Source organism: Struthio camelus, chromosome 32, assembly GCF_040807025.1.
Source record: "Struthio camelus isolate bStrCam1 chromosome 32, bStrCam1.hap1, whole genome shotgun sequence".
Taxonomy (NCBI): Eukaryota; Metazoa; Chordata; class Aves; order Struthioniformes; family Struthionidae; genus Struthio; species Struthio camelus.
In genome coordinates, this window is record NC_090973.1 from 923,277 (window position 1) to 934,906 (window position 11,630).

The window sequence follows — 11,630 nt, forward strand, 5'->3', positions numbered from 1 at the left end:
CCTCCGAGGGGCCCAGGCGTCCGGGCGGCTCCTCCAGCTCCGTCCCCTCCCCCCTCGTGTACACAGGGCCCAGGCGTCCGGCTGCCCCCACCCCATGTAGGAGGGCACCAGGCGTCCGGGCACACCCGAGGGGCCCAGGCGTCCGGGAGGGACCCAGGCGTCCGGCTCGCCCTGACCCAACCCCTCCTTCCCCCCCCCCCCCAAAGAGAGGGCCCAGGCGTCCGGGAGACTCTTTATTGGCTCTCGGGGGGCTCCAAGGCTTCGGGCAGGTTGGCCTGGGGGGAGGCAAGGAGGGGGGGGGAGGAGGGTGGTCACCCGCTTGTCACCCGCGTGTCACCCGGGCGTCACCCGCGGCTGCCGGGCGCGCGCTCACCTCCAGCAGCGCCGTCACGGCGGCGGCGGTGAAGCCGGGCACCTGCGCCAGCTGCTCCAGCTGCGGGGACACGGCGGTGGCACCTGCGGGTGGCGCCAGGACGGGGGGGGGGGGCAGGGACCCGGGGGTGGCGCTGGGTGACAGGGGGGTGACGGGGACCCGGGGGTGGCGCTGGGTGACACGGGGGTGGCGCTGGGTGACGGGGACCCGGGGGTGGCGCTGGGTGACACGGGGGTGACGGGGACCCGGGGGTGGCGCTGGGTGACACGGGGGTGATGGGGGGGGCAGGGACCCAGGGGTGGCACTGGGTGACAGGGGGGTGACGGGGGGGGCAGGGACCCAGGGGTGGCGCTGGGTGACGGGTGGGTGATGGGGACCTGGGGGTGGCGCTGGGTGACACGGGGGTGACGGGGGGGGCAGGGACCCAGGGGTGGCACTGGGTGACAGGGGGGTGACGGGGACCCGGGGGTGGCGCTGGGTGACATGGGGGTGACAGGGACCTGGGGGTGGCACTGGGTGACATGGGGGTGACGGGGAGGGCAGGGACCCGGGGGTGGCGCTGGGTGACGGGGACCCAGGGGTGGCGCTGGGTGACGGGGGGGTGACGGGGACCCAGGGGTGGCACTGGGTGACGGGGGGGTGACGGGGGGGCAGGGACCTGGAGGTGGCGCTGGGTGACGGGGACCCGGGGGTGGCGCTGGGTGACACGGGGGTGATGGGGGGGCAGGGACCCGGGGGTGGCGCTGGGTGACGGGAGGGTGACGGAGACCTGGGGGTGGCACTGGGTGACATGGGGGTGACGGGGACCCGGGGGTGGCGCTGGGTGACGGGGGGGTGACGGGGACCCGGGGGTGGCGCTGGGTGACACGGGGGTGACGGGGGGGCAGGGACCCAGGGGTGGCACTGGGTGACAGGGGGGTGACGGGGACCCAGGGGTGGTGCTGGGTGACATGGGGGTGACGGGGACCTGGGGGTGGCTCTGGGTGACATGGGGGTGACGGGGGGGCAGGGACCCGGGGGTGGCGCTAGGTGACGGGGACCCAGGGGTGGCGCTGGGTGACGAGGGGGTGACGGGACCCGGGGGTGGCGCTGGGTGACACGGGGGTGATGGGGGGGGGCAGGGACCCAGGGGTGGCGCTGGGTGACGGGGGTGACGGGGACCTGGGGGTGGCGCTGGGTGACAGGGACCCAAGGGTGGCGCTGGGTGACATGGGAGTGACAGGAGACCCGGGGAGCTGGCGGTGGCACCTGGGGGTGGTGCTGGGTGACACAGGGGTGACAGGGGTCCCAGGGGTGGCGCTGGGTGACACGGGGGTGATGGGGACCCGGGGGTGGCGCTGGGTGACGCAGACAGGATGGGAGACCCGGGGGTGACAGGGGACCTGGGGGGGGGGCACTGGGTGACAGGGGACCTGAGGGTGACATGGGGTGACGGGGGACCTGGGGGTGGCATCAGGTGACACAGGGGGAGATCCAGGCGGGTGACAGGGGACCCAGCAGTGGCATTTGGGGGTGATGGGGGCCCCAGGAGGGTGACAGGGACCTGGGCTGGCATTAGGTGACACGGGGAGGTGACAAGACCCCCAGGGGTGACGCGGGAGGGTGACAGGACACCCAGGAAGCAGCACAGGGGATGGCAGGACACCCCTGGGTGACACAAGGAGGTGACAAGACACCCCTGGGTGACACAGGGAGGTGACAAGACCCCCAGGGGTGACGCGGGAGGGTGACAGGACACCCAGCAAGTGGTACAGGAGATGGCAGGACACCCCCGGGTGACACGGGGAGGTGACAAGACACCCAGGGGTGACGCGGGAGGGTGACAGGACACCCAGCAAGCGGCACAGGGGATGGCAGGACACCCCCGGGTGACACGGGGAGGTGACAAGACCCCCAGGGGTGATGCAGGAGGGTGACAGGACACCCAGCAAGCGGCACAGGGATGACAGGACACCCCGGGTGACACGGGAAGGTGACAAGACACCCCTGGGTGACACGGGGAGGTGACAAGACCCCCAGGGGTGACGCAGGAGGGTGACAGGACACCCAGGAAGCGGCACAGGGGATGACAGGACACCCCCGGGTGACACGGGAAGGTGACAAGACACCCCTGGGTGACACGGGGAGGTGACAAGACACCCAGGGGTGACGCGGGAGGGTGACAGGACACCCAGGAAGCGGCACAGGGGATGGCAGGACACCCCCGGGTGACATGGGGAGGTGACAAGACACCCCCGGGTGACACGGGGAGGTGACAAGACCCCCAGGGGTGACGCGGGAGGGTGACAGGACACCCAGCAAGCGGCACAGGGGATGACAGGACACCCCCAGGTGACACGGGGAGGTGACAAGACACCCCTGGGTGACACGGGGAGGTGACAAGACCCCCAGGGGTGACACGGGGCCGAGGCGGGGGGAGGGGGAACGAGGCAACTCACGGAGGCGAAGGGCCCGTGGCGGCGGCGCCAGGCCAGGATGCGGCGGGCCCGGGCGGCCCCCACCCGCCGCAGCCCCCGCGGGTCCCCGTTGAGCCCCCGCAGCACCCGGCGCCGGGCGGCGGCCAGCAGGTCGGGCCGCGGCGTCGCCTGCCACCGGCGACAGCCCTGCGGGGGGACGGAGGCCGGGCCGAGGCGCTGGGTGACGCCGGCAACAGGCGGCGGCACCCGCGGGTGCCCCTCGCGCCGCCCCCCCGCCCCACCCCGGCACCCACCTACCTTCCGGCGCTGCAGCACCACGACGGGCTCGGCCACCGCTCCTGGGGGAGGGGGTGGGGGGGACGTCGGTTTGGGTGGGTGGGGGGCAGCCCGGACGCCTGGGCCCGCTGCGGAGGGGGACGGGTGGCCCCTACCTGGCGCCGGCGGGTGCTTCGCCTTCAGCTTCTGCGGGGGGGGGGGGGAGAGCGGGACAGCGGCGTCACTGTCACCGCCGTGGGTGTCACCGTCACCGCCGTGGGTGTCACCGCTACCCCGACGCAGGGGTCACCGTCACCCCCATGGGTGTCACCGCCACCCCCATGGGTGTCACCGCTACCCCACCCCCACAGTGTCACCGCCACCCCGCCGTGGGTGTCACCGCCACCCTGCCATGGGTGTCACCGCTACCCCGACACAGGTGTCACCGTCACCCCTGTGGGTGTCAGCGCCACCCCGCCGCGGGTGTCACCGTCACCCCACCCCCACAGTGTCACCGCCACCCCGCCGTGGGTGTCACTGCCACCCCGCCATGGGTGTCGCCGCCACCCCGTCGTGGGTGTCACCGCCACCCCGCCACGAGTGTCACCGCCACCCCCGTGCGTGTCACCGCCACCCTGCTGCGGGTGTCACTGTCACCCCACCACGGGTGTCACCGTCACCCCGCCATGCAGTGTCACCGCCACCCCGCCGTGGGTGTCACCGTCACCCCTGTGGGTGTCACTGTCACCCCACCGCAGCTGTCATCGTCACCCCGCCGTGGGTGTCACCGCCACCCCCATGGGTGTCATCGTCACCCGACTCCAGCCATCACCGTCACCCCCGTGTCACCGCCACCCCGCCATGGGTGTCACCGCCACCCCGCCGCGGGTGTCACCGCTCACCTCCAGCAGCTCCTGGGCGTCCTCGAGGCGGCGCAGCAGCGAGGGGGACGGCGGCGCCCTGGGGACGCGGCGGGCGGGCGGGCGGGGGGGCCCCCCCCTCCTGTTAGCGGGTGGCACCCTGGGGACAGCTGGGGACACCCCCCCCCGCAGCCCTGGGGACACTTTGGGGACCCCGGGCCACCCTGGGGACACCTGCGGACTCCCCCGCAGCCCTGGGGACACTTTGGGGACCCCGGGCCACCCTGGGGACACCTGCGGACTCCCCCGCAGCCCTGGGGACACCCCGGGGACACCGGGCCACCCTGGGGACACCTGCGGACCCCCCGCAGCCCTGGGGACACCCCCGGGACATCTTGGGGACCCCGGGCCACCCTGGGGACACCTGTGGACCCCCCGCAGCCCTGGGGACACCCCCGGGACATCTTGGGGACCCCGGGCCACCCTGGGGACACCTGTGGACCCCCCCGCAGCCCTGGGGACACCCCGGGGACACCTTAGGGACCCTGTGCCACCCTGGGGACACCTGGGGACCCCCCCGCAGCCCTGGGGACACACCGGGGACACCCTGGGGACCCCAAAACACCCTAGGAACACCCTGGGGACCCCCCCGCAGCCCTGGGGACACCCCAGGGACACTTTGGGGATCCCGGGCCACCCTAGGGACTCTCAGGGCGCCCTGGGGACGCTTTGGGGGGGGTGGGGACACCCTGGGGACCCCCCACCCCACCCATGGGTGCTTACCCGGCCTCCGGGGTGTCAGGGCCGTCGGTGGTGTCTGCAGGGGGAGGGAGGGAGGCAGGTTGGGGGGGGCCGGGGCACCCAAATACCCCCCCCAGGGCACTCAAATGTCCCCCGCCATCCCCAAATACACCCCGGGACCCCATCTACCCCCCCGGGACCCCCAAATACCCCCCTGGGCACCCAAATACCCCCCTGGGACCCCATCTACCCCCCAAGGACCCCCCAAATACCCCCCCAGGCACCCAAATACCCCCCAAGGACCCCATCTACCCCCCAAGGACCCCCAAATAACCCCCCGGGCACCCAAATACCCCCCTGGGACCCCATCTACCCCCCCGGGACCCCCAAATACCCCCCCGGGCACCCAAATACCCCCCTGGGACCCCATCTACCCCCCAAGGACCCCCCAAATACCCCCCCGGGCACCCAAATACCCCCCAAGGACCCCATCTACCCCCCAAGGACCCCCAAATAACCCCCCGGGCACCCAAATACCCCCCTGGGACCCCATCTACCCCCCCGGGACCCCCAAATACCCCCCCGGGCACCCAAGTACCCCCCAAGGACCCCATCTACCCCCCAAGGACCCCCAAATAACCTCCCGGGCACCCAAATACCCCCCTGGGACCCCATCTACCCCCCAAGGACCCCCAAATACCCCCCCAGGGCACTCAAATACCCCCCAAGGACCCCATCTACCCCCCGGGACCCCCAAATACCCCCCCAGGCACCCAAATACCCCCCTGGGACCCCATCTACCCCCCCTGGGACCCCCAAATACCCCCCCAGGGCACGCAAATACCCCCCAAGGACCCCATCTACCCCAAGGACCCCCAAATACCCCCCCAGGCACCCAAATACCCCCCCAGGACCCAATCTACCCCCGAAAGACCCCCAAATACCCCCCCAGGCATCTGAATACCCCCGGGACCCCATCTACCCCAAGGACCCCCAAATACCCCCCCGGGCACCCAAATACCCCCCCAAGGACCCCATCTACCCCCCCAAGGACCCCCAAATACCCCCCCGGGCACCCAAATACCCCCCCAAGGACCCCATCTACCCCCCCAAGGACCCCCAAATACCCCCCCGGGCACCCAAATACACCCCCAAGGACCCCATCCACCCCAAGGACCCCCAAATAACCCCCCCGCGCACCCAAATACACCCCCAAGGACCCCATCCACCCCAAGGACCCCCAAATAACCCCCCGGGCACCCAAATACCCTCCCGGGACCCCATCTACCCCCCAAGGACCCCCAAATAACCCCCCGGGCACCCAAATACACCCCCAAGGACCCCATCTACCCCCCCAAGGACCCCCAAATACCCCCCCGGGCACCCAAATACCCCCCCAAGGACCCCATCTACCCCCCCGAGGACCCCCAAATACCCACCCGGGCACCCAAACACCCCCTGAGACCCCCAAAAGCTCTCCAGGGGACACAAATACCCCCCCCCCGGTGCCCCATGTCCTCGCCGCCGTCCCCAACCCCCCCGTCCCCGCTCCGTCCCCAACATCCTCCTGGGTACCGTACGCGTCCCCCCATCCCCAACGTCCCCCCACGTCCCGTACGCGTCCCCCCGTCCCCCCGGGTGCCGTACGCGTCCCCCAACAGGCGCTCACCGTCAGCCCCGGCGTCCGGCGGCGGCAGCGCGACGTCGCGGTTGACGACGCCGGCAGCGGCGGCGGCGAAGTCGAGGGCGGCGCGGGCGGCGCGGGCGTCCTGGGGGTCGGGGGCCACGGCGGCCAGCAGGAGGGCGCGAGCCGAACCGCCCAGGGCGTCGCGCAGCGCCCGCGTCAGCTTGCTGTCGCGGTAGGGCACGCGGGGCGACCGCCGGGCCAGGGCGCCCACCACCCGGCGCAGGGCGCCCAGCGAGGCGTTGATGGCGCCGCTCTCGCGCAGGCGCCGCCGCCCGGCGTTGCCCGTGCGCCGGTTGTCCTCGGCCCCGGCCAGGTCGGCCAGCAGCAGGGTGGCGGCGGGCCGCCCGGCGCCCGCCGTCACCCGCAGCAGCAACAGCGCGTGGCCCCGGCTGGAGGCGGCGTTGAGCAGGGTGCGGGCGGCTCGGCGGCGGCGCCGGGCGGCCGGCAGGAACAGGCGCTCGAAATCGGCCGCCCGTCGCACAGGCGCCTCCGTCAGTCCCGGGACCGTCACCGCCGGGGCGTCGCGTAGCCGCAGGGTCGGGCCCGCCGGGGCGAACAGGTCTACGAGCTGCGGGGAGGAAAGGGGTGACGGGGTGGGGGCGCCTGTTGCGGGCCTCACCCGGGGGGGGAACAGTCAGAATCGGGGGGGATAAAATGGGTGACGGGGTGGGGGCGCCTGTTGTGGGCTCACCCGGGGGGGGAACAGTCAGAATCAGAGGGGATAAAATGGGTGATGGGGTGGAGGCGCCTGTTGTGGGCTCACCCAGGGGGAGGAACAGTCAGAATCAGAGGGGATAAAATGGGTGACGGGGGTGATGGGGTGGGGGCGCCTGTTGTGGGCTCACCCGGGGGGGAACAGTCAGAATCGGGGGGGATAAAATGGGTGACGGGGTGGGGGCGCCTGTTGTGGGCTCACCCGGGGGGAGGAACAGTCAGAATCAGAGGGGATAAAATGGGTGACGGGGGTGATGGGGTGGGGGCGCCTGTTGTGGCCTCACCCGGGGGGGGAACAGCCATAAGCTGGGGGGATAAAATGGGTGATGGGGTGGAGGCGCCTGTTGCGGGCTCACCCGGGGGGGGGAACAGCCACAAGCTGGGGGGATAAAATGGGTGATGGGGGTGGTGGGGTGGGGGCGCCTGTTGTGGGCTCACCCGGGGGGGGAACAGTCAGAATCAGAGGGGATAAAATGGGTGATGGGGTGGAGGCGCCTGTTGTGGGCTCACCCGGGGGAGGAACAGTCAGAATCTGGGGGGATAAAATGGGTGATGGGGGTGATGGGGTGGGGGCGCCTGTTGTGGGCTCACCCGGGGGGGAACAGTCAGAATCGGGGGGGATAAAGTGGGTGACAGGGTGGGGGCGCCTGTTGTGGGCTCACCCGGGGGGGGGGAACAGTCAGAATCAGAGGGGATAAAATGGGTGATGGGGTGGGGGCGCCTGTTGTGGCCTCACCCGGGGGGGAACAGTCAGAATCTGGGGGGGATAAAATGGGTGACGGGGTGGGGGTGCCTGTTGTGGGCTCACCCAGGGAGGGGAACAGTCAGAATCAGAGGGGATAAAATGGGTGACAGGGTGGAGGCGCCTGTTGTGGGCTCACCCGGGGGAGGGAACAGCCACAAGCTGGGGGGATAAAATGGGTGATGGGGGTGATGGGGTGGGGGTGCCTGTTGCGGGCTCACCCGGGGGGGGAACAGTCAGAGTCTGGGGGGATAAAATGGGTGACGGGGTGGGGGCGCCTGTTGTGGGCTCACCCGGGGGGGGAACAGCCATAAGCTGGGGGGATAAAATGGGTGACGGGGTGGAGGCGCCTGTTGTGGCCTCACCTGGGGGAGGGGAACAGCCACAAGCTGGGGGGATAAAATGGGTGACGGGGTGGGGGCGCCTGTTGTGGCCTCACCCGGGGGGGGAACAGTCAGAATCTGGGGGGATAAAATGGGTGACGGGGTGGAGGCGCCTGTTGTGGGCTCACCCAGGGGGAGGAACAGTCAGAATCAGAGGGGATAAAATGGGTGACGGGGGTGATGGGGTGGGGGCACCTGTTGTGGGCTCACCCGGGGGGGGAACAGTCAGAATCTGGGGGGATAAAATGGGTGACGGGGTGGAGGCGCCTGTTGTGGGCTCACCCGGGGGGGGAACAGCCATAAGCTGGGGGATAAAATGGGTGACAGGGTGGGGGCGCCTGTTGTGGCCTCACCCGGGGGGGGAACAGTCAGAATCTGGGGGGATAAAATGGGTGATGGGGTGGGGGCGCCTGTTGTGGCCTCACCCGGGGGGAGAACAGTCAGAATCGGGGGGGATAAAATGGGTGACGGGGTGGAGGCGCCTGTTGTGGGCTCACCCAGGGGGAGGAACAGTCAGAATCAGAGGGGATAAAATGGGTGACGGGGGTGATGGGGTGGGGGCACCTGTTGTGGGCTCACCCGGGGGGGAACAGTCAGAATCTGGGGGGATAAAATGGGTGATGGGGTGGGGGCGCCTGTTGTGGCCTCACCCGGGGGGGAGAACAGTCAGAATCGGGGGGATAAAATGGGTGACGGGGTGGAGGCGCCTGTTGTGGGCTCACCTGGGGGGGGAACAGTCAGAATCAGGGGGGATAAAATGGGTGATGGGGTGGAGGCGCCTGTTGTGGGCTCACCCGGGGGAGGGGAACAGTCAGAATCAGAGGGAATAAAATGGGTGACAGGGTGGAGGCGCCTGTTGTGGGCTCACCCAGGGGGAGGAACAGTCAGAATCAGAGGGGATAAAATGGGTGACGGGGGTGATGGGGTGGGGGCGCCTGTTGTGGGCTCATCCAGGGGGGGAACAGTCAGAATCGGGGGGGATAAAATGGGTGATGGGGGTGATGGGGTGGGGGCGCCTGTTGTGGGCTCACCCGGGGGGGGAACAGTCAGAATCAGGGGGGATAAAATGGGTGATGGGGTGGGGGCGCCTGTTGTGGCCTCACCCGGGGGGAGAACAGTCAGAATCTGGGGGGGATAAAATGGGTGACGGGGTGGGGGCGCCTGTTGCAGGCTCACCCGGGGGGGGAACAGTCAGAATCGGGGGGGATAAAATGGGTGACGGGGTGGGGGCGCCTGTTGCGGGCTCACCCGGGGGGGGAACAGTCAGAATCGGGGGGGATAAAATGGGTGATGGGGTGGGGGCGCCTGTTGCGGGCTCACCCAGGGGGGAACAGTCACAATCAGAGGGGATAAAATGGGTGACGGGGTGGGGGCGCCTGTTGCGGGCTCACCCAGGGGGGAACAGTCACAATCAGAGGGGATAAAATGGGTGACGGGGTGGTGGCACCGCCTGTAGGCTCACCCGGGGGGGGTGAAAACAGCCCGGATCCTGGGCGAGGGAGTAGGGACGCCTGTTGCTGGGGGGCACCCGGGGGTGCCGACGCCTCACCCGCTCCTGGTAGATCTCCAGGTAGGAAGCGGAGACGGCGGCCTCGGGGCCGGCCAGCTGCAGCAGGTCGCGCATGGCCCGCGGGATGACGCCCGGCTCCTCGGCGGTGCCCAGCATGGTGTACGTCTTGCCTACGGCGAGCGCGGGGGTGAGGGGCGCGGCGGGGGCACCCGCGGGCGGCGCCGCCGGCCGGCGGGCGCTCACCGGAGGCGCTGGGGCCGTAGGCCAGGACGCTGACGTTGCGGCCGCGGGCGAGGTGGGGCAGCAGCGGGCGCACGGAGCCCAGGTAGACGTCGCTCTGCGAAGCGCCGGGGCCGTAGACGGCGTCGAAGCTGGGGCGGCGGCGGAAATACGGGTGGGGTGAGGCGAGGGGGGCACCCGTAGGTGCTGCCGCCCCCTTTCACAGCCGCCTACCGGTATTCGGAGGCCCGGCGAGGCCCGTGGAGGAGCTGCAGGGTGCGGGCGTCCAGGCGGCGGACGCTGGGCTCCTGGCCGGGGGCGCCGGGCCGGAGGCGCACGCACACTTGCACCCGGTGAGCGGCCCCCCCGGGGGGCGAGGGGGTGGGCGAGCACCCGCCGGCGCCGGCTGCGCGCGCGCCGCCCCCCCCCCCCGCCCGCCTGCCGTTAGCCTTCAACGCGCCCCGCCGGCTCCGGGGCGCGCGGCGGGGGTGGGGGGGCCCTTCCCCCCCTTTGTCACCACCCCTGTCACCCCCCCCCCGGCCCCGTTGTCCCCCTCCTCCTTGGGCTGGTCTCTCTCCTCACGCTTTGTCACCACCGCCCCCCCCCCCAAGATGGGGGACTTGTCCCCTCCCTGAGGATTTTCCCCTCAGTGCTTGTCCCCCCCCCCAGCATTGTCCCCCCCTCGCTCAGGACTTGTCCCCTTGGGGCTTGTCCCCCCCCCCTCAGGACTTGTCCCCTCAGGGCTTGTCCCCCCCTTGCCACCTGCCCTCAGGATTTGTCCCCTCAGGGCTTGTCCCCCCCCCCAGCATTGTCCCCCCCCCCCAGGACTTGTCCCCTTGGGGCTTGTCCCCCCCTTGCCACCTGCCCTCAGGATTTGTCCCCTCAGGGCTGGTCCCCCCCCCCAGCACTTGTTCCCTCAGAGCTTGCCCCCCCCAGGATTATCCCCTCAGGACTTGTCCCCTCAGTACTTGTCCCCCCCAAAATTGTCCCCTCAGGACTTGTCCCCCCCCCAGGATTTTCCCCTCAGGACTTGTCCCCCCCCCCCAGGATTTTCCCCTCAGGACTTGTCCCCTCAGGACTTGCCCCCCCCTCAGGATTTTCCCCTCAGGACTTGTCCCCCCCCAGGATTTTCCCTCAGGATTTGTCCCCTCAGGACTTGTCCCCCCCCCAGGATTTTCCCCTCAGGATTTGTCCCCTCAGGACTTGCCCCCCCCCCAGGATTTTCCCCTCAGAACTTGTCCCCCCCTCAGGATTTTCCCCTCAGGATTTGTCCCCTCAGGACTTGTCCCCCCCGCCAGGATTTTCCCCTCAGGACTTGTCCCCCCCCCAGGATTTTCCCCTCAGGATTTGTCCCCTCAGGACTTGTCCCCCCCCCAGGATTTGTCCCCTCAGGACTTGTCCCCCCCCGCCAGGATTTTCCCCTCAGGACTTGTCCCCCCCCCCCCAGGATTTTCCCCTCAGGATTTGTCCCCTCAGGACTTGTCCCCCCCCGCCAGGATTTTCCCCTCAGGACTTGTCCCCCCCCCAGGATTTGTCCCCTCAGAACTTGTCCCCTCAGGACTTGTCCCCCCCCAGCATTGTCCCCCCAGGACTTGTCCCCTCAGGGCTACGCCCCCCCCCCGGCCCCGTTCCCCGGCCCCACTTTTCCCGCCACAGCCCCGAGCGCCGCCACCACCTGCCGCCGCCATCGCGCCGCCGCGACCGTTTGAAAGGAGGCGCGCGCCGCGCC

At 70.4% G+C, this 11,630-nt stretch overlaps 1 protein-coding gene across 2 annotated transcripts; it reads right to left on the reverse strand.

The window, feature by feature from the left end:
- Positions 1 to 220: 220 nt before the first annotated feature.
- On the reverse strand, positions 221 to 11,597 carry KIF22 (kinesin family member 22). Of its 2 annotated transcripts, XM_068923230.1 has the most exons (12): positions 11,577 to 11,597; positions 10,136 to 10,307; positions 9,926 to 10,053; positions 9,722 to 9,852; positions 6,316 to 6,901; positions 4,689 to 4,722; positions 3,948 to 4,005; positions 3,222 to 3,252; positions 3,088 to 3,128; positions 2,812 to 2,976; positions 374 to 433; positions 221 to 275 (listed from the first exon to the last, which is right to left on the reverse strand). In XM_068923230.1, the coding sequence occupies exons 1-12, from the start codon at positions 11,587 to 11,589 to the stop codon at positions 234 to 236; spliced, it is 1,461 nt and encodes a 486-aa protein (XP_068779331.1). In that variant the 5' UTR covers positions 11,590 to 11,597; the 3' UTR covers positions 221 to 233. The 2 variants fall into 2 exon arrangements, with proteins under 2 accessions (XP_068779331.1, XP_068779330.1); XM_068923229.1 differs by having other exon boundaries at positions 3,088 to 3,252.
- Between the last annotated feature and the right edge of the window lie 33 nt (positions 11,598 to 11,630).